Source organism: Myxozyma melibiosi, assembly GCF_037950935.1.
Source record: "Myxozyma melibiosi strain Phaff 52-87 chromosome Unknown BZA70scaffold_7, whole genome shotgun sequence".
Taxonomy (NCBI): Eukaryota; Fungi; Ascomycota; class Lipomycetes; order Lipomycetales; family Lipomycetaceae; genus Myxozyma; species Myxozyma melibiosi.
Window position 1 is genome coordinate 54,768 of NW_027042921.1, and position 21,814 is coordinate 76,581.

At 52.9% G+C, this 21,814-nt stretch overlaps 10 protein-coding genes across 10 annotated transcripts; 6 read left to right on the forward strand and 4 right to left on the reverse strand.

The window, feature by feature from the left end:
* On the forward strand, window positions 1–2,595 carry BZA70DRAFT_178199 (5'-nucleotidase). Its single transcript, XM_064909918.1, has 4 exons — window positions 1–542; window positions 608–773; window positions 835–1,391; window positions 1,471–2,595. Exons 1-4 carry the CDS (start codon window positions 218–220, stop codon window positions 2,286–2,288), a joined length of 1,866 nt encoding a protein of 621 aa, XP_064767626.1. The 5' UTR covers window positions 1–217; the 3' UTR covers window positions 2,289–2,595.
* Window positions 2,596–4,164: 1,569 nt separating this feature from the next.
* Window positions 4,165–6,106, reverse strand: BZA70DRAFT_295752 (kinase-like domain-containing protein). The gene is made up of 4 exons (XM_064914501.1): window positions 5,812–6,106; window positions 5,663–5,759; window positions 4,747–5,611; window positions 4,165–4,686 (listed from the first exon to the last, which is right to left on the reverse strand). Exons 1-4 carry the CDS (start codon window positions 5,965–5,967, stop codon window positions 4,545–4,547), a joined length of 1,260 nt encoding a protein of 419 aa, XP_064767627.1. The 5' UTR covers window positions 5,968–6,106; the 3' UTR covers window positions 4,165–4,544.
* Window positions 6,107–6,217: 111 nt separating this feature from the next.
* Window positions 6,218–6,857, forward strand: BZA70DRAFT_279541 (DNA-directed RNA polymerase). The gene is made up of 2 exons (XM_064912795.1): window positions 6,218–6,327; window positions 6,446–6,857. Exons 1-2 carry the CDS (start codon window positions 6,275–6,277, stop codon window positions 6,753–6,755), a joined length of 363 nt encoding a protein of 120 aa, XP_064767628.1. The 5' UTR covers window positions 6,218–6,274; the 3' UTR covers window positions 6,756–6,857.
* Window positions 6,858–7,163: 306 nt separating this feature from the next.
* On the reverse strand, window positions 7,164–8,108 carry BZA70DRAFT_267816 (uncharacterized protein; the record flags this gene model as incomplete). The annotated part of the gene is made up of 3 exons (XM_064911128.1): window positions 7,164–7,405; window positions 7,466–7,597; window positions 7,655–8,108. 3 exons carry the CDS (start codon window positions 8,106–8,108, stop codon window positions 7,164–7,166), a joined length of 828 nt encoding a protein of 275 aa, XP_064767629.1.
* Window positions 8,109–8,328: 220 nt separating this feature from the next.
* BZA70DRAFT_311116 (microbody biogenesis protein peroxin 14) lies at window positions 8,329–9,479 on the forward strand. The gene is made up of 2 exons (XM_064914942.1): window positions 8,329–8,760; window positions 8,811–9,479. The coding sequence occupies exons 1-2, from the start codon at window positions 8,410–8,412 to the stop codon at window positions 9,453–9,455; spliced, it is 996 nt and encodes a 331-aa protein (XP_064767630.1). The 5' UTR covers window positions 8,329–8,409; the 3' UTR covers window positions 9,456–9,479.
* BZA70DRAFT_311117 (uncharacterized protein) lies at window positions 9,480–12,908 on the reverse strand. The gene is made up of 5 exons (XM_064914943.1): window positions 12,117–12,908; window positions 11,957–12,058; window positions 11,566–11,903; window positions 11,221–11,516; window positions 9,480–11,160 (listed from the first exon to the last, which is right to left on the reverse strand). The coding sequence occupies exons 1-5, from the start codon at window positions 12,801–12,803 to the stop codon at window positions 9,512–9,514; spliced, it is 3,072 nt and encodes a 1,023-aa protein (XP_064767631.1). The 5' UTR covers window positions 12,804–12,908; the 3' UTR covers window positions 9,480–9,511.
* Window positions 12,909–13,032: 124 nt separating this feature from the next.
* On the forward strand, window positions 13,033–17,478 carry BZA70DRAFT_279547 (RNA polymerase II Elongator subunit). Its single transcript, XM_064912796.1, has 3 exons — window positions 13,033–14,435; window positions 14,493–15,738; window positions 15,795–17,478. Exons 1-3 carry the CDS (start codon window positions 13,193–13,195, stop codon window positions 17,449–17,451), a joined length of 4,146 nt encoding a protein of 1,381 aa, XP_064767632.1. The 5' UTR covers window positions 13,033–13,192; the 3' UTR covers window positions 17,452–17,478.
* On the reverse strand, window positions 17,479–19,227 carry BZA70DRAFT_279549 (phenylalanyl-tRNA synthetase alpha subunit). The gene is made up of 3 exons (XM_064912797.1): window positions 17,837–19,227; window positions 17,708–17,781; window positions 17,479–17,648 (listed from the first exon to the last, which is right to left on the reverse strand). The coding sequence occupies exons 1-3, from the start codon at window positions 19,106–19,108 to the stop codon at window positions 17,564–17,566; spliced, it is 1,431 nt and encodes a 476-aa protein (XP_064767633.1). The 5' UTR covers window positions 19,109–19,227; the 3' UTR covers window positions 17,479–17,563.
* BZA70DRAFT_279551 (mitochondrial 54S ribosomal protein YmL47) lies at window positions 19,207–20,272 on the forward strand. Its single transcript, XM_064912798.1, has 4 exons — window positions 19,207–19,346; window positions 19,424–19,489; window positions 19,562–19,812; window positions 19,891–20,272. Exons 1-4 carry the CDS (start codon window positions 19,304–19,306, stop codon window positions 20,200–20,202), a joined length of 672 nt encoding a protein of 223 aa, XP_064767634.1. The 5' UTR covers window positions 19,207–19,303; the 3' UTR covers window positions 20,203–20,272.
* BZA70DRAFT_279554 (uncharacterized protein) lies at window positions 20,253–21,768 on the forward strand. Its single transcript, XM_064912799.1, has one exon. The coding sequence runs from the start codon at window positions 20,418–20,420 to the stop codon at window positions 21,465–21,467; it is 1,050 nt and encodes a 349-aa protein (XP_064767635.1). The 5' UTR covers window positions 20,253–20,417; the 3' UTR covers window positions 21,468–21,768.
* The last annotated feature ends 46 nt before the right edge of the window (window positions 21,769–21,814 follow it).

A 21,814-nucleotide genomic window follows, 5' to 3' on the forward strand; every position in this document is an offset into this window, starting at 1 on the left:
GTGGATCACGTGACATCATCATAAGATTCAGTTTAATATGGGAAGCAGCCACCGAGGCCAAAGTCGGTGTAAATAGTAGCAACAACTCGGTGGTTCTCGTTGATCTCTGCGTTTGTGTTGAATTATAACATAGTCAGTGGTCAAGTTGGACTGTTATAGCGCCCAGAAACTGTTTATTTGTTTGTTATTTGTCTGTTGTTCTCTGTATAATCTCAAGATGTCGGTACCGCCTGCTGGATCATCGCCCCCCACACCCCCGGCAACCACCCCGGATCTCCGCCTGATCCACTTCAACGACGTCTACCACATCGCGCCGCAATTCCCGAAATCAGACGTGCCAGGCGGCGCGGCGCGGTTCGTGAGCCTGGTGAAGGAGTACCGCAGCGGCAAGAGCTTCCGCGAGCAGCCGGAGCTGGTCACGGTCTTCTCCGGAGATGCGTTTAATCCGTCGCTCGAGTCGTCCGTCACGCGGGGGACGCATATGGTTGGTGTTTTGAATTCAGGGAATATTGGCGTTGACGTAGCTGTTTATGGAAACCACGGTGTGTCATCCCTAATGCTGTATGGCGGTGTCTTGATGGCGGAACGCGTACTAACCGCGACGCAGACTTTGACTTTGGCGTCGAGCAGCTGATCAAGCTCAAGAGCGACTGCGACTTTCCGTGGATGATGTCGAACGTTTTTCACAACGGCAAGACCTTTGCCGAGGGGGAAGAGTACGTCGTCAAGGACGTGTCTGGGGTTCGGATCGGGTTTGTCGGATTGGTTGAAAGGTGTGTTTTCTTCCATCTTTGGAGAGTCATGATCGCGGCTAACAATATCATGAATGAACAGGGAATGGCTGGAGACTATCGTCTCGCTACCTGAAGGAATTGAATATAAACCATGTGCAGAGATTGCCATCACGTTGTCAAAGCTGCTGCGCGAGCAGGAGCACTGCGATCTAGTGATTGCCGTGACGCACATGCGCGAGCCCAACGATATCGATCTGGCAAACAGTGTTCCCGAGGGAACTTTAGACCTCATCCTCGGCGGCCACGATCACATCTACAACCACATCACCGTCAACAACACGCCCGTCATCCGCAGCGGCTCCGATTTCCGCCAACTGAGCTACCTGCAGGGCTTCAAGCGCGACGACGGGAAATGGACATGGACAGTCACGCGACGGGACTTGACGAAAGAGATTGAGGAAGACGCCGAGACCGAGAAGTTGGTCGAGGGGATCTCGGGCGAGCTTAATCGGAGGCTGGATAACACGGTAGGGTACACGGATGTCGAGCTCGACGCTAGTTTCCAAACCGTGCGGTCGGCGGAGAGTAATATTGCAAACTTTGTCGCGGATGTGCTGAGGATGTGGTACGGGGCCGAGATATCTTTGCTGGCTGGGGGTATGCTATATTCTGTTTTGTTGCAAAGTGCTGCTGCAAAGTGTTGTTACAAAGTGATTAGGGCTTACATTTTCTTCAGGTACTCTACGATCGGACACAGTGTATCCGCCAGGACCGCTTCGGATGAAAGATATCGTGCTGACGTTTCCATTCGAAGATCCCTGCGTAGTAATCACCGTCTCCGGCAAAGAAGTTCTCGACGCGCTCGAAAACGGTGTCTCCAAACTCCCCGCTCTGGAAGGCCGATTCATCCAAGTCTCTGGGCTGCGATATACCTACTGTCTCGACACCGAGCCGCGGATAAAGTCCGTCGAGATCAATAACGAGCCGCTCGACCTCGAGCGCATGTATAGCTGCGCCACGCTCGGGTACATGGCGAACGGGTATGATGGGTTTGCGTCTTTACAGGTTCCGGCTGAGCGGCAGCTGGTGGATGAGGAGCAAGGGTTGCTGCCGTTGCAGATGCTGCGGATGTGGTTTACGTCGCTGCGGTTTATTCACAGGATGCGGAGTAAGAAGAAAGGCGAGGAGGAGGGAGATGGCAAGAGAGCGGTGGGAGAGGTGAGCGGTAGTGATGCTGTTGAACCGCTTGCGAAGGTTGCGCGCAGTAGCAGCGATGGTCTGCCTTTAGAGCGGCATCAGGACGGTAGAGAGGTTGAGGAAGAGGACGAGACAGGGTCGAGCAGGCCCGGATCAAGAGAAGGAACGCCGCGACCGGGAAGGAAAGAGCACATTGGGCTTGACATTCTGCACAAGCGAGACACGGCGATTGAGCAGAAAGTGCTAGATCTGTGGCAGAATAAGGGGGTGCATATCAGTCGCGGCAGCGCGATCGCGCCAAAGGTCGAGGGGCGGATCGTGAAGGTTGATAGGGAGGGGGTGGTTCTTGTCGACTAGAGGTTGTTTATAGGTGGGTTGGCGAGGGATAGGCGTTACGGTTCACTCTTGACTGTAGATTTATACAACACTGTAGTTCTATAGAATTTGCGCTGTTTTACTCTACTTTTACGAGATTATTCGGGGTACCGGTAGATTGATGAGATTTTTAGTTGCTGACGTAGATATGTCTAGCATTATATGAGCGCATTTTTTATCTTATATTTTTTTAAAATTACCGTATCTTCATAGTACTTTCTTGATAAATAGTATTAGCGTATCAGAGGTTTCTTGCTACAGTAAAATATCAGAGAGAATTACGAAACGGGCGGCGCGTTAACTGTGTTTACTTTCGGCCGAAACGAGAAACCCCATTACAACCAGACACGCGCCCGCCCGCCCGCCCGTCTCTGAATCCGCACATTTAAGCGCGCCCGCCCTCTTTCCCTCTCTTCCCCCTTCTCTCTCTTACCTCACCATGGATTTTCCGGCTTCCGTCCCACGACAACCATCCAGTCTATTTCCTAGCAATAGATCGAGACGAACGACATTCCGGCTCTCTCTCTCGACGGCGAAAACATGGGGGTGTAGGCGGAGAGAAGCCTTTGATCTCCCTCTCTTCTCTCGCATGCATGGCACCTCGTGGAGGCGCCAGAAAGCAGCCCACTGCGCAGGTAGCACTGTTAGAGGGTGGCATATACCGCAGTGGTAGCATTCTCAAGCGGTAGCCTACACTGTTCCATGTGCATCTCCAGAGAGGTCTCTATACCGCGTGGGTAGCGTTCTCGTACTGAGAGCAGCCTACACCGCATCAGGTAGCACTCTCTGGGGGTGACTATCACTGGGACAGATGGCATTCTCTTGAGGGTAGCAAATACCCAGGCAGCCACCTCTAAGAGTAGCATATACCACAGCAGGTAGGACTAGCATTCTGGCGACTCCACAAGGTGCCGTGCACGCGAGAGAGGAAGGGGAGAGAGAAGCTAACTCGACCAAGCGGTCTGGTATATGACCTGCCCGCGCAGATACCGGGTGAGCGCGTGCTCAAAGGAACTGCTGTTCCGTTGTCGGCCCGGTCCCTCTGCGTGGCCGTCTCATGTACGCGCCGAGGATCCTGCCGAGTCAGGGTGGACGCGGTTGGTCAGGGCGGTCAATCTGATGAGCTTCTTCTTTAGCCAGGTTGCTCATCGGATTTAAAACGTCTTCGTTGTCGCGTCTCTTTAACAAACGCACTTATAAGTTGCACCGTCGCAAGGGAGCCCCGAGGTGACGGGTGTTGAAAGAGAGTCCGCACGACCAAGCGGTTCAAGCGCAACGTTGACAAACCCACCAATACGGGGGGCGGTTAATGACTGCTCTTCTGGGTAAAGTCGGGTTTTAGTGGGTATGGCGATCTCGAGAGAGTCGCAGAGTCCCACATAACTCTTGGATAAGAGCTTCTTTTGTTCAAGAGTATGCGTAATGCATTCTTCCCGATCCTGGCACCAGTCGCTTTATGCGCGCTCTTACTGTCTCTTGTCTTTTCTGTATCTGCTTCTCTGATGTCGTTCTGTTGTGCTGCTGTGCTGACAAGCTGTTGTGCTGTCATGCTGTTTTTACTGTACTGTTGTATTATTGTTGTTGTATTATTGTTGTGCTATTATTGTTGTGTTATTGTTGTTGTGTTATTGTTGTTGTATTATTGTTGTTGTTGTATTATTGTTGTTGTTTTATTGTTATGTTGCTGTATTCTTATTTTCTTTATTCGTTATTGTTGTCTTTTTGCGTTGTGTCGTTTTGTTATATTTTTGTTATATTTCTTAGCAGAGAGCAGACTTGTTTGATGTATCTTCGATGTATCAAGAGCGCGCGGCGGTACCGTATTGAAAAACCAAGAAAGAAAAAAAAAATAAAACTTCTCTTATTATATTTCCAAAACTGGTTCAGATGTCAAGATCGAAAGATCACAGACGATTGTGTAAGTCGACGACACAAGAGTTCGCGATCTATTGTGCATAACAATTCAATCCTCACTACTGACTATCTTACTCGCCCTTACTTATAATAATCGTCCAACGACTATATACAATTATGAAATATCAAAGGGATCAGGATATGCAATAATTCCTGCAGGGCTCTTAAAAAAGTCGAAAATGTATTGACCAACACCTAGATTCACACCAACGCACATGCTTCTAGCAATTTTAGAAAGAAAACTATACAAATGTACAACAACCGATGCTGTAAAGGACTGATGAGGAAGGTTTTTATAGATGACGAGGTGAATAAAATATCTATTTAGAGATTTGACGCGCGCTGTTTTTGTTTAGCAAGATAGTTCTCCTTCCAGGACCAGTACTCCGACAAGCGCTGCTCGGCGTATTTGGAGTAGTCAAAGTCGATTGTGGAGATCACTGCTTGGATCGTTGCCCAGATGCCCCTGTGTTACAAGTTAGTTTGCTGGTCAAGAGAGAGGAGAGGGGAAGGAAAGGGGAGGTACCAGTAGAAGCCGGGCATGCCCCACCAGGCGTCGACTTCGGATATCGCGCCATCGATGGCTTTTTCGGATATTTCTGCAGCGTCGATGGTAGTTGTACTTGACTGTTTGCTGTGTCCGTTTGAAGAGGAAGAGGGGGAGGAGGATGAGTATGTATATGTGCCGGCGAGATATTCAGCGACCCACTTGCGCATGATAGGACTGCCGACTTTAGGAATGCGCGACACATCGCAGTCAAACCCTTGCCATTCCATAAAGTGATTTGCGAGGTCGAACGCGCGCGGGGTGGGCAGTGCGTATTCGTAGTCTATAAATGTGATAGGTGGCGAGGCGGCGTCAGTGTCTGTAGAGGAGGAGGAGGGTGGTGGTGGTGGTGGTCGCCAGTCTTTAGGGACGATGACGTTGCCGCTGAGGAGGTCGCAGTGGGCGACGACGGTCGTGCCGCCTTTGTGCTCGATCTCGGATTTGGCCCATGTGAGTTCTTTGAGGAGTAGTTCACGGCGGGAGATCTGCTCGGGTGTGTCGGTCGGGAGGTTATTTATCCATTTGCTGCAGAGCTGCCATATATCGTCGACTGCCTCTGACTGCTGTTCTTTGTGACTGTTGGAGGATGAGGAGGAGGAGGAGGAGGAGGAGGAGGAGGAGGGGGGTTGTTCGGCCATAAGCGACTTGATCGAGGCCGCGCTGAGAACGGTGTGCCAGCGCGCGAGCATTCGGGCAACGCCTTTCATGATGAGCGGGTGACTGAGTTCCTGGTAGTCGACCGCGCGGCCGGGGATGAAGCCGTAGACGAGGCCGTTTTTGAAGCGGGCGTAGAGGGGCGGTGCCAGGCCTTGTGAGTGGAGATGGACGTGCGTGCAGAATTCCCCTGTGACTGTTAGCTCGAGTGCAGAGGAGGTGTATGGGACAGGGAACGTACTGTTTCTGTCGATGATGGAGCCGGTTCCTCGGCCGTAGGCTCTGACGAGGACTATCTTCTCGGCGGGCGACCCGGCTTTGTAGATGCATTTGAGGAGCTGTAGGAGGTTAGTAACGTAGTTACAAGTCCGAAGAGCTAGAAATACGCACGCAGTTGGTGATTCCACCAGTCAAGGAGGTGACCTTGATATTGTCGATATCCCACGCCGGGAAGACGACGCGCAAGACCTCTTTCGTCGCCCGTGTCTGCGCGTCGAGGTCAGCCAGCGGGATTACGTGGTCTGCAAGTATAAGCGGGCCCGTCATCGTTATTCTCTTGAGCTCTCGTGTAATAATCAGAAACCAGCAGACTGTTTGCAGCAAAGCGAAGTTGTCCTGGTCGTGTGCGCATCGAGATATCTGAGCCCGAACCGCGCCTTGTCTCCAGGGTCAGGGCCGCGCCGCTTTCACATGACAATAGTGATTACGTCATGGATTATAAATAAATCATGTCACATTGAGTCACATGTGAGGTCACATTGTGATTCACTGCAGGGTCGCGAGAAAGGTCTGCTGGCGAGCGGAGGAGGATCCAGGAAGGAAGGAAGAGGACGACGACGACGACGACGACGAGATGAATCAGCCAGACAGATTCGAGCTTTTCCTGCTGCCGGATGGCGTGAAGAAGTGAGTAATTGCTTGAGTTATGAAGTAGATGCAAAAGAGACTACAAAGAGACTACAAGAGACTACAAAAGACTACAAGAGACTACAAAAGACTATACACATACTGACAACATATCTAGACTGAACATCACTCCAGATTCGCGGATCCCAAACACAGTCAACATCAAGTTCGAGCGTGAAGACCACACGCTCGGCAACCTGCTTCGTTCGTCGCTGCTTCAGGACCCGCGGGTTCTGTTTGTGGCTTACAAGATCGAGCACCCGCTGTTTGCAAACTTCGTGCTGCGACTGCAGACGGAGGAAGATAGTCCGCCGTTGGAGGTCCTGAGGGATGTGATTATGGTCGTGATCGGTCAGCTCGAGGAGCTCAAGCAGCAGTTTCATAAGGAGTGGGAGATTAAGCATATCGCGGGGGATGATTATGATTAGCGGATGGTGAGGAGAATCGCGGGTTTCTGCGTGTATTATATGTCTGGGTATTTAGTTATGTTTTAGTTATGTGTTATTGGCTTACGGAATAGGAAAGAATTACCTCTACTTATATAAAATCGTAGCATAAGACACCAAAGTGCTGTATTAGAAACATCAACAACAGACAACAAACAACATTACAGAACAAAACAGCAACCATTAGATATTCATTCGTAGACAAAAACACAAAACAATGTACTCATAAAATATATAAAGAATTAGATAGGGGAAGAAATAGGATCCTTATGCGCCACAGAAATGTAGATGTTGGTCTTGATCTGATCGTATAGTCAGATATCAAGGCTAGAGATGTGGCAGTGTTTGGCGTCGACATTAGTATAAGTATCGTTCAGCTCATTCTTTCTACTACAGCTCGGTCGACTGCGCGTTTGCAAGCGAGAGGAAAGTGTTCCAAAACAGACCGACGGTGGAGCAGAACGGAAGCTGGTAGTGCAGGGGGATCAGGCGGAAGTTTATGATTTGGGCAGCGGGCCAGATTGTGAAATTTGTCTTCAACGTCGGCACGAGCAGGGTCGAGAGTTTGCGCTTGAGGCCACCGACGCCGGCGCCTTCGACGAAGGACATGAATGCAAAGAAGCCCGAGAGAGCTGTAGCTGTTGTTAGCACGCAGAACGAGCGAGATGAAGAATAAGGGGAAGCAAGCCTACCGATAGGAGTCCAGACAAGCTGGTCGACGATAACACGGCAGAGAACGGGGACGATGACAGAGTCGTCAGAGATCGGTAGCCAGGCATCGAGCAGCTCGAGCCATTTGTACAAAAAGATCGACAGCACAAAGCCTAGAGGATCAACTCATGTCAGACAAGAGAACAGCTGTTAAGAACAGAGATACGTACCCCATGCGGCGAAGCGGATCGTGCGATCAAACTTGAAGTTCGCAGGCGGGAAGTGCGCTGCTGTGAAGACGTGCGAGGTTGCGCGCGCAAAAGGCGTTCCATCAGAAGCAGGCAGCTTCTCGTTGTTGTAAAGCCCGAGATTTGTCGACCGCTTCGAGGAGGCGTAGTTCTCGGCCATGGTGGTGACGGTCTGCGCCATTGTGTCTGAGAGGCCGTAGAGCAGGACGTTCGAGACCGACATCATGACGACGGGGGCGACGGCAACTGAGTCGGTGAATATGATTGCGAGACGGATGATGAGGACGAGGAAGAGGCCGATGATCGCCCAGTTGAGGAGCGGGACGTAGAAGAGGTGGTGGGTGAGCAAGGTGGTGTGGAGGCGGGCGACGGCCGGCGGCAGCGCGGCGGGGACGAGTCCGCGGGCTGAAGCGGCCTGCATCAAAGGCGCGGGCATTGTCGGTGTGTAGGAGGAGGAGAAGAACGAGGGCGAGGTCATTTTCCAGAGCAATTGGCAGAAGGTCGGCCGCCTGGGGGTTGATATCAGGATCCGAGGAGGAGAGGATGCTGCAGCCACTCCCAGCCAACTGGAACGGAACCGGTGGACTGAACTGGTGGGCTGAACCGATGTACTAAACTCGGCCGGATCTGAACCAACTGCCGACACCCGCTCCCCACCTCATCTGCTCTTCCCTACTTCTCTTATATATCTACATTATACCACTACTCTTTCTTCTTCTTCTTCTACTGAAAGAATCATGGCGGATCTCCGCGAAGACCTCCTCGACCAGGCTGTCCGCTTCCTCGCAGACCCAAAAGCAGCCGAATCACCCCTCGCCCAACGTCTCCAATTCCTCGAATCCAAGGGCCTCACCGAGCTCGAGATTGCCGAGGCCCTTAAACGTGCCTCCAAGCCGTCTTCTTCCTCTTCTTCTTCACCTTCTCAGAGTAGTCAGGCTACAGCCTATGCGCCTCCGAGGCCTGCTTATTTGCCTGGCCAAGCATATCAACCCGCCCCGCCCCCGCTACCCCAGCGCGACTGGAAAGATATCTTCGTCATGGCCACCGCCTCCGTCGGCGTCTCTTACGGCCTATACGTTCTTGCAAAGGTCAGTGTCCTCTTCTCACACTCTTCCTACTCTTTCTAACATTCCCCCAGCGCTACGTCCTCCCTCTCATTACCCCGCCAACCCCCGCCGCCCTTGAAGCCGACAAAGAAGCCATTACCGCCGAATTCGACCGCACCGACAAACTGATCCAGCAGATCCAAGCCGACACCGAAGCCCTGAAAGAAGCCGAGCAGAAACGGCTTGACGCGCTCGACGCCGCCGTCGAGGAACTCCACAAAGTCATGGACGAAGCCAAGAGCCAGCTTTCGGCACGCGAGACCGAGATGCGTCAGCTTCAGACTGATATCGAGACCGTCAAGACCGATCTACCAAAGTACCTCGAGCGCGTCAATGATTCTCAGCGCCGCGATCTGCTCGAGATCCAGACTGAGCTCAAGTCGTTGAAACAAATCGTGTCAAACAGAGTTAAGAGCTCAGTCAGCAGTCCGCAGCCTCCACCGCCGACTTCTACATACTCTTCCGGCACCAGCACGCCTGTCGAACCTACCGCCAATGGATCTACATCTTCATTGTCGTCGCCACATATCCCGCCGTCGTCGCTCAAACCACCTTCGCGATCAGGTATCCCGGCATGGCAACTTGCTGCCGCAAAGAGAAGCTCTCCTTCTCCCGATTCGGCAGCCAAACCCGACGAAAGCACCACTACGACCGAAGTCTCAGCATCTACCAGCTAATCAGAATTCTCTACATGCCATATGTCTCCAAAATCAAATAAATTATCCAAATCAAGCTAAACTACATGGCGAATTACGTAAACCGCATCACTGGCACGAAGCACAACCGTTTCCGCCGCATTGATCGCAACATAAGAGTACCCATCCATCTCCCGACGAAGCCCTAGCGGAATACCCGGTTTGCCGTCCAGCATCATCTCTGACGGACTACCCTCGCGGGGTAAACTTCCCCGTAGAAGCAGCGACACAAGTGAGCCGTATGATTTCCCCTGCATAGACTTCGGCACGGGAAGCAACAGAACCTGCGAGCTGGAGCTCTCGCTGTCGCGTAAGATGAACGTCTCAAAGATCTGTGCGATGAACGGGTTATAAAAGCTCTGGGAGGTAAGCACGTCGACGTGCGCAGGGCAGACCACGTTCCCGCTCATAAAGCTCGGGCGCAGGAACTGCTTCAGCCTGTCGTCCGAGCACTCGATACTCCGCGTTTGACCGATCAGCTTGATTGTATCCTCGCGCAGACATTCAATCACCATCATGCTCCCTGCGCGGTCGTTGATGGCCTCGAAGTTTAGCGCGGTCAGCAGCACCCGTGCGTCGGCTGTGATCTCGGCAGTGTCGGGCGCTTGGGCTTCGTCGCTTAGGATCAGACATCTGGATGCGCGTCCGGCGCCTGCTTTCTGGAGGTCATAGACGTCGGTGGGGTTCCCAGGTATGTAGATGACGCCGTTAGCATGCTCCTCGTCGTCGGCTGCTGACGAACAGCTGCCGTCGCTATGTGAGACAATCGAAGGGTTCTTGGTAAGCACGACGATGGGCTGGTTCCTGATCTGTGCGTCAGGCGAGTTCCTGATTGAGTGGAACAGAACATCAAAGCTGCGCGTAGTGCGATCGGAGCAGTCGCAGATCAATACGTGGTTTTCAAATCCGTCCTTGCTGATGCTGTTGCTGCTGCTGTTAGATTCAGACTTTTGACGACGCGTAGGGACCGGCGATCGCGATCTGGAGCGCGCGCCAGGGGGAAGAACGCGCGATCCGTCGTTGCTGTCGGAGCGGGAGACGGGGATTACCAACGGATGCAATTGGCGCGAAGAAAGTACTCCGTCCATGCTCTGTGGTGTGTTGTCGGCTTCTCCTGATACGACGACGACAGGATCATTAACTCTCGCGTTGAGATCAGCAGGGGTGAATGTCTCGTCGGTGTACATCGCCGACCGCAAATGCTGCGATACGTCAAACTGCGACACGCGATCTGCATCATAAACATCTGAGGCAATCGTGATACACACTTCCTCGCCCATGAGCACGTACTCTGGATCAGACGAAATCTTGACTGTGTTCCGCCTGATGTTATCTTTTTGCTCAATTCCGTACCCGACCACAAGCACACCCAGAAATCGATGCACGAGCTGGACCGCTTCAATGAACTTCAACCCCACAAACGAGCTGTGGAAATCCGAAGTATAAAACTCCTGGCCGAGAGAGTTTAGATACTCTCTCATCCACGGCATGTGGCTGCTGGCAGCTACCTTATGCAGCTGTTCGAGCGAGTCATCGCCGATAGAGGTCGCGAGAAGAACAAGAATAGTCGAGAGTCCTGGGACAAGCACGGACTGGGCAAGAAGACCGTCGACTATGTCTTGTTTGCAGACCACGTTTTCGGCTAGGAAATCAAAGTTCGCTACGTTCTCGCGAAGATGCACCTCAACTGCATGCAAACACCAGTTAGTTGTCCTTTATTTCTGTTAGTAAACTGCAGAGAACATACCAAAAATCCGCAAGTTACTGTTAAACTTGCAAAGACTGAGCGCGCGCATCATCTGCTGCGCGTCCGCGTCGTCAAGATTCTGCCCGTGCGTCCTCGACGCGAGCAGGAACGCGGCGCAAGCTTCAGCTCCGCGTGCCTTGGACAGGGAACGGAAGGACATTGCGGTACCGACTAGGTATGATACGCGGGACGAGAGGTGTGGGTCGAGTAGAGATTGCTTGAGTATCGAGCGGGGCTCGACTGGGCGCAGGACTGTGCATTTGAGGTTGATTGACTGCATTACGCCGTGGTCGATGCTACTCGTGTTAGATCTCTGTTTCACAGCTAGAAAATCAAAATACTTACTGGAGAAACTCGTGCAGAAAATTTGCGAGACGCTGCTCGGTGAGCTCAGGTTCACCCGAGATAATCACGTATGTGTTTTCCTTATTCGTCTTTGACACCTTTCTCTCGTACGGACTCTGCGAGTTTATAACCGAAATCAACTTTGCGAGCTGCTTAGGCAGCCACAGAAATCCAGCTGCGATGACAAATAAGTTGACGACGCGTGTGAAGCGCGTGTCGGGGACGCTGGTGGAGCGCATGCCGGTGACGGTGCCGATTACGGTGAAGAAGAAGGAGTCGAAGAAGGTTGAGTCGGGGGGTTTGTCTTGAGCGGTCAGAGCTTTATACGAGACGATGTGCTAGCTCACTTGTTAGCATACACAGAGTTATGAAGATGAGTGGGGAGACTCACGATGACGGCCGAGATTGTGAGGACTGCGGAGAAGAAGGTGGTTGCCAAGCGGAGAAGTTCGCGACTGAGCGGAGATAGCTCGAGATAGACTGTTTTCACGGGCTAATAGTGGAAACAGTTAGTCAAAATCGCCAATTCAAGTAGAAAAAGGCAAATATACCAACAGAGTCTGAAGGATTGAGAAGCTGACGCGAACGAATCGAGCTGGATAGAGAAAGACGAAATCGCCGGCCGACATATAGCTGAGATCGATGTCTGGTCCGATCCTGGTATCGTCGACTATCCAAGCGAGCAAGACGGAAAACACAGAGAGCCAAGTAACGACTGATTTGATGCTGAAAAAATAATCGAGCTTGTTGCTGTAGAAATAGTAGCGGGGAATGTACATGAGCAGCATCAGGATGGCGAGCAGCCGTTCGCAGACCTTGGACCAGAGCGGAAGCGCCTGGTAGGTGTCGTCGACCCGGGCATATCGCGTGTTCCAGAGATATAAGATGCAAAAAAGAGTCGAGACAACAGCGTCAACTAGATCGTAGATGCGGCCTACGCGGGTGGCCTCGTAGATAAACAGGGCGCGGTCATGCGCCGAGGGGGTCTCGCGTCGCTTATCCAGATCGCGCTGGTGCAGAGCGAGTGCAGAGACCTGCTGCAAAGATGAGTCTGGAGTGTATGACGAGAGTTCTAAAGATGCTCCTGCGTGCCCGCCTGGACTGCCCGCATCGGTACTGATGCGGTGCAGGGTGCCGGCATGGGTCTGGGTGATGGGCGAGAAGGACTCGAAGCTGCGGGGGATAAAGAGCGTGTCGAGCCGTTTGAGCGTAGGGCCCCGACGCGCAGGAGGATTCATGATGCAGACAACTACTTGATACACACCAGGATCCTGATCTGTTCAGAGCAGCCAGAACCAGAGATCTTATGGATATCCGTATCTGATACACTCCACACTCTCTGGCGGTGTGCAGGGGCATACGCACCCCTCATCAGCCACTTCAGCCACATAAGCCGTCTGCGGCTCATTCAGCCACTTTGAGCCGCATCTGCTTAAGGGCATCCGGGCCCTAACCACGAACCTTATTCCCGTTTGAGCCGATTAAATAAAATAAAAAATAAAAATAAAAATAAAAATAAAAATTCGCTCGCCGAGATCCCAAAGCGCAGAACAAAGAAAGGACGAAGACTTGGGCCACCACCGTCGATAGAAGACGAAGACGAAGACACACACAGAGCAGCGACGATATGTGGAATCTTCAGCAGATACAGCGTGCGCGTGTCCCGGTTTCCTCCGCCGCGGTGCCGGATTTACCGCTCACAGCGGCGTTCATCGACGCTGTCTCCGGTGATCTCATCTGTGCCTTTGGACCCTCGACGCCGGTCTCCGACAGCAGCTCTGGTCTTGAGCCCGATGAAGACGATGGGTTTTCGCTGCCGCCGACAATCGAACTGCAGCGGATTACAAAGGACGGGCGGGTTATCCCTCTCGCGTCCTGGGAACCGGCATTCTCGGATGATCACGTTCTCGATCTGCGGTTCTTCCCTGACGATTTCTCCGCCGTCGTCGTCTGCGCAAAAGGCGATATAGTTCTGGTCAGCAGCCCTTCGCGCGCCAATGCAGGCGCTGCTGCTGAAACAGACTCGAATCTCGACGTGTCCGTCATCGACGACGAATTCCTCGAGCTCGCGGTCTCGATCGTGGGCTCGATCGACGCCGGCATCGCGGCCGCCTGCTGGAGTCCCGACGAGGAAGTCCTCGCGCTCGTGACTGCCGACAACAACCTTGTACTTCTCAACCGCCACCTCGACGCAATCGCCGAGAAGTCACTCACATCGTCGGACTTGAAATCCTCGCAGCATGTCTCGGTTGGCTGGGGAAAGAAGGAAACACAGTTTGAGGGCAAAGGCGTCAAGGGTATGCGCGATCCTACCGTACCCGAGAAAGTTGACGACGGCGCTCCAGGTGCGCTTGATGACTCGAAAACTCGAATCTCGTGGCGGGGCGATGGACAGTATCTCGCAATCAATTCTGTCGACACATTTACAGACGACCAGGACAGTGCCCTACAGAGATGTCGACGGACAATCAGAGTATATAGCCGAGAGGGAAATCTCGATAGCGTATCAGAGCCTGTCGATGGACAAGAGAGCTTCCTTTCCTGGCGGCCGTCAGGAAACCTGATTGCATCAGTCAAGCGGGAGATTGACGGCGACGAACGCAGGCTCGAAGTCATATTCTTCGAGCGCAACGGCCTGCGCAGAGGCGAATTTACCACTCGACTATTTTCGGATCAAAAAGTGCTGGATCTGCAGTGGAACAGTCAGTCTTCTGCCCTGGCGTTGTTGCTGAATGATAGACTACAGATCTGGACGATGAATAATTATCACTGGTATCTGAAGCAGGAGGTGCATATGCTTAAGAATGAGTCTGTCAGTTTCATGAAGTGGCATACCGAGCGTCCGCTCACTCTGATTCTTGCCAGCAACAGTGAGTCTCCAAAAATCATCTTCCCAATTATAGAAATCGTTTTGCTGACAGATTTAGATGTACTCGAAATCCACGAATTCTCATGGGACTTATTCGAGGGCACAAAGAACCCCCCCTACGATATAGGAATGACCCTCGTCGCCGATGGCACCAGCCTGAAAATCACCCCTCTCGGCATCGCAAACACCCCTCCGCCAATGTCATTCAGAGACATCGACCTCGCGGCACCGGTAGTCTACGCATCCTCCAACAGCAACAACGAACTGATTGCGATTCTAGAGCACGGAGCACTCGAGCTGGCGAAATGGAAAGTTGTCGACGAGCGGCTCAAGAGCGGCACGCCTGTGGTTTGCAAGACGACACCACTGGCTGAATTTGTCGGTGGTAGTCAAGCTGCGGCGAGGATTGTTAAATTTGTTGGACGCGACGTCGCGGCGTTGCTAGTCGACTTTGAGAAATCTTGCCGGCTTGTGCTTTTGAGATTCAAGTATGACCACGAGAGCGAGGTCAGCTACTCTGTGTTGTATAGCGAGGACTTTAAGATCCCGGTAACTACCCTAACACCCCGGGTAGACGACAAGGCTGTCTGCATTGAATTGGCAACAGGAGAGGTTCGGCAGGTTCTGATTTCGTCTGCTGGTGAGCCGATCCTACCTTCTGCAAAGATTGCAGAGCTTCCAGAGAGATGCGTGACTATTTCTGCTGCTGTTCTGCGACAAGAAGCATTTGACGACATCGAGAATGTGGCGGCGGAGGAGAAAATCGTCGTCTTTGGTCTGACGGCTAGCGGACGGCTCTACGCGGGACGACAGAGGCTTAGCGCGTCTTGCACGTCATTCAGCGTGACCGAGACGCATCTCGCGTTCACCACCGCACAGAACCTGTTAAAATTTGTGCATCTCTCAACGTCATCCACCGCCACCGGGTCCGATCCCGAACTCGACGTACCGGCCGACGTCGCAGTTGGCAGCAACACCGCGACCACAATCGCAGACGAGCGGTGTCGTGCCGTCGAGCGCGGCGCAAAGATCGTCACCGTGATTCCGTCAAAGGTGTCGGTTGTGCTGCAGATGCCGCGGGGGAATCTCGAGACGATCTTCCCGCGACTGCTGGTGCTTGAAGGTGTGCGGAGGCAGATTGAGAAGCTCGACTATGCGGGCGCGTTTTTGTCGTGCAGGGTGCATAGGGTCAATTTGGATATTCTTTACGATTATGATCCAGAACTTTTCATCAATAATGTGGAAGGATTTGTTGATGCGTTGGGGAAGGTTGAGTATCTTGATCTGTTCCTGTCGGGTCTAACGTATGTTCAGCTAGTTGATGACGTGGCTGAGAAACTACTAACAATCAATAATCTAGCAACGAGGACGTCACAAAGACAATCTACAAGGAAACCCTTCCATCCGCTCAAAAGTCACTGCCAGACCAGATGTCTGGCCTATCACTAGACCCCACGCCAAAGCCACCCGTCGAGACATCGTCAAAAGTAAACAGAATATGCGATGCGGTGCTGCAGGTTTTGCAGGCAAAGTACAGCCAGACGCATGTGCAGTCGATCATCACTGCGCATGTGTGCAAGGATCCGCCTGATATCGACGCCGCTCTTAATCTGATTTCGGGATTCGCCCGTGACGACAATGCTAAACTGACATCCGCGGTCGAGCACCTCTGCTTTCTGCAAGACGTCAACAAGCTTTACGACCACGCGCTCGGTCTTTACGACCTGCGTCTCGCGCTCATCATCGCGCGCCAGTCGCAAAAGGATCCGCGCGAGTATCTCCCGTTCATGGAGAACCTGCAAAAGCAAGTCCCACTCCGACGACGATTCTTGCTGGACACGCATCTAGGTCGGAACGCAAAGGCGCTCGTGCATCTTGCTGATCTGAAGTTTGACGAGGACGGCGCTGATATCTTTAATGAAGTCGAGCAGTTTGTGGTCAAGCATAACCTGTACAAAGACGCTATGAACATATACAAGTACGAGCCCGTGAAGCTGTATGCGATTCTCAAGCTCTACGCCAAGCACTTGCGAGCCAACAACGAGTTCAAGGAGTCCGGGTTGGCGTTTGAATCGTTGGGAGACTACGAGGACGCGCTGGAGTCGTATGTTTTGGGTTTGGACTGGCGGGAAGCTTTGGCGGTGTGCGAGCTGGGTAAACATCAGATTTCGTTTGACAAACGACAGAGCACGGCGCTGCAACTCGCAGAGGCACTGCATGAGGCGCGGAGGTATCAAGAAGCGGCGACGGTATACGTCGAGTACAGACGTGATCTGAAGGAGGCTATTGCGTCGCTTTGCAAGGGATTTCTGTTTGCCGAAGCGATTCGACTTATCTTGCTGCAGAACGAGTTCAAGTATCTGGAGGACATCATCGATCCTGCGTTAGTCGACGGGTTTAATCAGATCTCTGAATTTCTGTCCGACTGTCGCAGCCAGATCGCCGCGCAGCTTGCCAGATTGCGCGAGTTGCGCGCAAAGAAAGCTCTTGACCCGCTGGCGTACTACGACGGGATCGGCGACGGAGACGCCGATGTGCCGGATAACGTGTCGATCGCGGCTACGTCGCAGGCGTCGACGTCGGGCCAGTCGCTGTTCACGCGGTATACAGGCAAGACAGGCGGCACGGCTCAGACGGGGGCGTCTCGACGAACGGCCAAGAACCGACGACGGGAAGAGCGGAAGCGCGCGCGGGGGAAGAAGGGGAGTATCTATGAGGAGGAGTACCTAGTAAACTCGATCCGACGGATGATTGAGCGCGTGAACGAGACGCGATCGGACGCGCGGAACTTGATTGAATCACTCTCGCGGCGGGCGATGCGCGAACGGGGAGTCGAGATCCAGAGACGGTATGTGGAGTTGGTTGAGGATCTGCGCGGGTGTGTGGTTGAGGTGTGCACGGTTTCAGAGGCGGATCGGACTAGGTATGACGACGATGGGAATCGGTATCTGATTCCGGAGGTGCCGGTGCCGGTGGTGGAGGTTTTTGAGAAGATGCATATTTTAGACTATAATTAGGCTACGCGTTAGGGAGAGTAATTAAGGTCTATTATTTGAACATATAGAGTCGTAGAGAATTATTATGTAGATGCGTGTATGCTGTTATATTTACAAGAGATTCGAAAATAGATTATCGAAGCTGGACGCCGAATTTCTGAGCAACCTCAGATCTGATTGTCTCCTGAAGCGCGTTAATTTCGTCGCTTTGCAGGGTTCTACAACAATACTCGTTAGCGATGTTCAGGTTCGTAGAAAGACAGAGGGGGGGGGTTACCGTTCCATGGATTGGTAGACGACTCTGTAGCATAAACTGTGGCGGCCGGATTTGGGGTGTGTGAATTTATCAATCTTCTGGCGTTAGTCTTTGAAAACAACAAGCCAAGATAGAGTAACAATGACTTACTAGCTTTACGTCCTCGACAAGATCCGCAGCATGATCGCGGACGATATCCATGAAATCGTTATCGTGAAAGTCCTCAGGCGCAGATCCATCCTTCAACCAGAACGCGATATCTCTATGCGCGCTAGGGTATTTCGAAAACTTCTGGAACCGGTTAATTTTCCCCTCGCTAAACTGGCCGAGAAACCGTTCGTCAGTGGACCAAAACAGACGGATGTCTGGGATACCAAAGAGAAGCATGGCGAGACGTTCGAGGCCGAGGCCAAAGGCCCAGCCTACGTGGTTTGGCACCTGCGCCATGTCAAAGACCGGAGCTTCAGTCACGCCGCTGCCGAATAGTTCGAGCCAGTCGCCGTCCCAGTAGACTTCCATTTCCCAGCTAGGAGCGGTGAAGGGGAAGTAAGCGTTGATCCAGCGGATCTGGACTTGGTCTTTGTTTGCGGACGCGGGGTCCATTTCTCTGATTGACGAGAAGATGCCGCCGACGACCATCTCGAGCGTGCGTTTGAGGTGGTTCGAAAGCGCGATGCAGAGCTCGGGTGACATGCCAGGTTGTTTTGGGTTCTCGGACTTGTCGAACTGCTTGTCGCTGTCGAGGATTTGCAGGCCAGGGCTGGGGATCTTGAGGGTATCGCTGTTGATCTTTGCAATCAGGTCTGCTTCCGATGCAAAGTCGTCGCGGTTCCACGCGCGCGCGCCTTCCATCTGGTGAAAGACAGGGTAGTGCGTCCGGTCGATTTCGTCGCGGCGGTAGACGTCGGCGGAGATCAAGAAGCCCGGGGTGGGGATCGTGCGGAAGCAGTGGCCCTGGTGCGCGGAGGTATGTGTTCGCATGATGGTGTCGGAGTTGAGATAATAGCTGTCGCTTTTGCTGCGGCCGGGGTGGTCGGGCGTGAAGTTGAGCGAGTCGAAGTTCTCGTAGACGGAGACCGCGGGCTCGGGTGGGTCGTAGACAGTGTACTCGTCCGCGGGGAAGTTTGACTCGATCAGTTTCTTAATGATGGAGAGCGGGTTCGCGGGCTCGTGGAGTAGTCTCCGCGAAGTGCGCTCTGCAATTGAGGGGGAGATGTTTGTGAAGTCGTCGGCGAGGTACGTTTTGCCGAATATGTTGAGCAGCTTCTGTTCTTTGCCGTCGGGGGTGGTCGTGGTGGTGAACAGCGGAGGAGTGGTTTTGGTGGAGTTGTGTCTGACGGTGCTTCGCAGCGCGGACACGCTTGCTCGGCAGCCATGGCTCGTGAGTAGAGACAGGCTCCTACAAGCCGGCATAACCTGCATTTTGTCTGCGACTTTTCTGCGACTTAAACAAATAGAAAAAGAGACAATTGAGTGAACAAAGACGGCTGAGGTGCTGAGCTGCCCCGGAGCAGGTCGGCCAGAATAAGGTTTGAAGAGTCCCGAAAATTTCACTTTTGCGGTTCCGAGACTCGGTCGTCTTCTCGCATTCATTGTTTCTCGACACCAGAACGCAGAATGAACTCGCTGCGGACAATGTTTAGCCTTGTGCGGAGGACGGGTATGTGGCTCTTTTGCAATTGATGGCTTTGTGTTTTGCGCTTGAGAAGCGGTGTGCTGACGAGATGGGATGGGTAGTGATGGCTCCGCCGCCGACGATGCGGGTTGGTGGTCGATACACTCAGGTTCGGTTTCATCAGTATGGTAGGATTATCTTTTTCTTTGCTTCATTATCTGTATCAACTCGAGTCAAAGGCTGACGACGGAAAACAAAAGATCCCCAACGCGTCGCGGTGCGAAAGCAGCACAAAGGCCGTGTGCCGATTCGCACGGGTGGATCAACCAAAGGCACGATGCTTGAGTTTGGCAACTACGGACTTCGGTTACTTTCAGATGGTGTGCGTATTTCTGCCAAGCAGATGAAGGAGGCTGAGAACGTCATGATGCGCCTCGTGAGACCGTTGCCGGGCGTGAGCATCTTCCCGCGGTTGACGACTAATGTTGCTGTGTGCACGAAGGGAAATGAGGTGCGTTTCTTTTTCTTCGAGAAAGAGGGTGTGATAAAGAGGTATAGGGTACTGTGATTGCTGACTTAGTCTTGATAGACGCGTATGGGTAAAGGAAAAGGACCGTTTGACTACTGGGCAGTGCGCGTCGCGACAGGCAAGATCCTGCTCGAGCTCACGGGCGAGATCCACGAGCAAGTAGCCAAGCAGGCGTTCAAGCTTGCTGCGCAGAAGCTCCCTGGCAAGTACGAGGTGGTTACGAAAAAGACCAACACGGCGATGATGGGTTTCATAAAGACAACGCCGGCGCCGGTGGAGAACATTTTTGAGAAGCTGGATCGCGAGCCGACGAAGGATTGGGCGATAAAGCAGAAGGGCAAGTCTCCTAGCTTTAAATGCTTCCGGCCTTGATTGTGTTTGTATTTGATGATTGCATGTACATAGTTTCAAGAATCTATCTCTATTTAGTAATATCTTACGCCATTTCCGAATACGGCAAATGATTGCTTACACTCCTGAGGGCCCTGTGTCTCGGCCTTTGATGGCAAAAGGCCGACAGCAGCAGGAAGTTCACCGTTTTGTAGACCATTCTCTCGACAGAAGCAGGAAACAGCGCAGGTGCGGCCATGCTGCAGACCCGCCAGACCCGAGGATGGACAGATCATCACCACGCGCGTGCCGGGCGCCGGCCGTCGACCGATAGCAATCTGCTGCTGCTGCCGACCTCGTACTTTGTAGCCGAGGGCACGACGTCGACGTCGCCGCCTGCCAGCACCACCGAGGACGAGGACGGGAAAGCGCGGCGGAAGAAACTGTTTGTGAGCAGCCAGCAGAATGTGAAGGCGGTTGCTGTGCTGTCGCGCAAGTCGTCGATGCGCGCGGTGACGCATATCCCAGAGCTGCCGCCATCGTTCTTTAACTACTTTGAGCACATCACCTCGCTTCGGCTCGGCTGCGGGTTGCGGCGGCTGCCTCCGCATATTGCTCGGTTGAAAGAGCTGAGGAGCTTGGATTTGAGGGGGAATAGACTGAAGGCTCTGCCGTATCAGATCAAGGCGGTGAATCTGCAGCAGCTTATCGTGGACGATGTCGTGACGGCTGATTTCTCGGAGCTGATGCTCACTGACTTTGTGCGGAAGATACCGTCGGATGAAAGTGCAGAGAGCGATGGAAAGGAAGAGACAGGAGACGGACAGAGGCAGCAAAAGAGGACGCCGATGTCGCCAAGCTTGCAGTGGCTAGGCGGACCTGCGACGTTGAAGGAGACGGCGCTGCGGGTTGTGCTGAGCTCGATCGCGCTGCCGGAGCTGGACGTGCCGGGTGAAAGCGGCACGCTTTTGTCGTTTGTGCCGCCCCATCTGCGACCGCGAGTGCTTCCGCCGGACGAGTGTGCGTTCTGCGGACGGACCGTGATCGAGCTGCTCGACCAGGCCGAGTTTTTCCACAGCGACGAGACGCACACGACGCATACGAGGCGACGACCGCGTCCGGCGCCGAAGAGGTACCGGATTGAAGTTGTCGCGTTAAGGAAGGTGGTGCTTGAGTCTGTGTTTTGCGGGCGGCGGTGTCTGCTTGAGATGGAGAAGCGGTGGCGGGATGAGGATCTGGGGGAGCAGATCAAGGTCATTCAGCGGGGGATGCGGTTTATGGGGGTTGCGCATGTTGCTATGGCTTAGCTGATGTGCTTTGTGCTTTTGTATTGTTTGTATTGTCTGTATTGTTTGTATTGTGCTTCATGATGTATAGAAGGGATCAGTTTTGGTTATGTGTCTGGATAGAGATGGTATGGCGTTTGTGGATCAGGCTGGGTCGATGTCGGGAGTTTGAGATAATTGATGTGTTTACAAGATGTCTGTAGTTTCTATACATCTATAAACCACCAACAGCGATATTCTCTATATATGCTTCTAATGCTTATAGGTGAATAGGTGTAGGTAATGCTACAACGGTCTCCAAACAAGGTTCCGTGAGCCGCACAAGCACGTTTTTATCACGTGTCTGGGTTAGGGCGCAAGATAGTTCC

What these genes read in the sequence shown, in the direction of transcription:
- BZA70DRAFT_178199 (XM_064909918.1), top strand. Translation starts at nt 218, where the DNA reads ATGTCGGTACCGCCTGCTGGATCATCGCCCCCCACACCCCCGGCAACC. An exon ending in AGCTGTTTATGGAAACCACG is followed by an intron (nt 543 to 607) that starts GTGTGTCATCCC and finishes ACCGCGACGCAG; the next exon opens with ACTTTGACTTTGGCGTCGAG. An exon ending in TTTGTCGGATTGGTTGAAAG is followed by an intron (nt 774 to 834) that starts GTGTGTTTTCTT and finishes ATGAATGAACAG; the next exon opens with GGAATGGCTGGAGACTATCG.
- BZA70DRAFT_295752 (XM_064914501.1), bottom strand. Translation starts at nt 5,967, where the DNA reads ATGACGGGCCCGCTTATACTTGCAGACCACGTAATCCCGCTGGCTGAC. An exon ending in CTCCATCATCGACAGAAACA is followed by an intron (nt 5,612 to 5,662) that starts GTACGTTCCCTG and finishes TAACAGTCACAG; the next exon opens with GGGAATTCTGCACGCACGTC. An exon ending in GGCATGCCCGGCTTCTACTG is followed by an intron (nt 4,687 to 4,746) that starts GTACCTCCCCTT and finishes CTTGTAACACAG; the next exon opens with GGGCATCTGGGCAACGATCC.
- BZA70DRAFT_279541 (XM_064912795.1), top strand. Translation starts at nt 6,275, where the DNA reads ATGAATCAGCCAGACAGATTCGAGCTTTTCCTGCTGCCGGATGGCGTG. An exon ending in CTGCCGGATGGCGTGAAGAA is followed by an intron (nt 6,328 to 6,445) that starts GTGAGTAATTGC and finishes CAACATATCTAG; the next exon opens with ACTGAACATCACTCCAGATT.
- BZA70DRAFT_311116 (XM_064914942.1), top strand. Translation starts at nt 8,410, where the DNA reads ATGGCGGATCTCCGCGAAGACCTCCTCGACCAGGCTGTCCGCTTCCTC. An exon ending in GCCTATACGTTCTTGCAAAG is followed by an intron (nt 8,761 to 8,810) that starts GTCAGTGTCCTC and finishes ACATTCCCCCAG; the next exon opens with CGCTACGTCCTCCCTCTCAT.
- BZA70DRAFT_311117 (XM_064914943.1), bottom strand. Translation starts at nt 12,803, where the DNA reads ATGAATCCTCCTGCGCGTCGGGGCCCTACGCTCAAACGGCTCGACACG. An exon ending in TTTCTGCACGAGTTTCTCCA is followed by an intron (nt 11,517 to 11,565) that starts GTAAGTATTTTG and finishes TAACACGAGTAG; the next exon opens with CATCGACCACGGCGTAATGC. An exon ending in CAGTAACTTGCGGATTTTTG is followed by an intron (nt 11,161 to 11,220) that starts GTATGTTCTCTG and finishes GTTTGCATGCAG; the next exon opens with TTGAGGTGCATCTTCGCGAG.
- BZA70DRAFT_279547 (XM_064912796.1), top strand. Translation starts at nt 13,193, where the DNA reads ATGTGGAATCTTCAGCAGATACAGCGTGCGCGTGTCCCGGTTTCCTCC. An exon ending in TCTGATTCTTGCCAGCAACA is followed by an intron (nt 14,436 to 14,492) that starts GTGAGTCTCCAA and finishes TGACAGATTTAG; the next exon opens with ATGTACTCGAAATCCACGAA. An exon ending in CTGTTCCTGTCGGGTCTAAC is followed by an intron (nt 15,739 to 15,794) that starts GTATGTTCAGCT and finishes TCAATAATCTAG; the next exon opens with CAACGAGGACGTCACAAAGA.
- BZA70DRAFT_279549 (XM_064912797.1), bottom strand. Translation starts at nt 19,108, where the DNA reads ATGCAGGTTATGCCGGCTTGTAGGAGCCTGTCTCTACTCACGAGCCAT. An exon ending in TTGTCGAGGACGTAAAGCTA is followed by an intron (nt 17,782 to 17,836) that starts GTAAGTCATTGT and finishes TAACGCCAGAAG; the next exon opens with ATTGATAAATTCACACACCC. An exon ending in GTCTACCAATCCATGGAACG is followed by an intron (nt 17,649 to 17,707) that starts GTAACCCCCCCC and finishes GTATTGTTGTAG; the next exon opens with AACCCTGCAAAGCGACGAAA.
- BZA70DRAFT_279551 (XM_064912798.1), top strand. Translation starts at nt 19,304, where the DNA reads ATGAACTCGCTGCGGACAATGTTTAGCCTTGTGCGGAGGACGG. An exon ending in TAGCCTTGTGCGGAGGACGG is followed by an intron (nt 19,347 to 19,423) that starts GTATGTGGCTCT and finishes TGGGATGGGTAG; the next exon opens with TGATGGCTCCGCCGCCGACG. An exon ending in TGTGCACGAAGGGAAATGAG is followed by an intron (nt 19,813 to 19,890) that starts GTGCGTTTCTTT and finishes TAGTCTTGATAG; the next exon opens with ACGCGTATGGGTAAAGGAAA.
- BZA70DRAFT_279554 (XM_064912799.1), top strand. Translation starts at nt 20,418, where the DNA reads ATGCTGCAGACCCGCCAGACCCGAGGATGGACAGATCATCACCACGCG.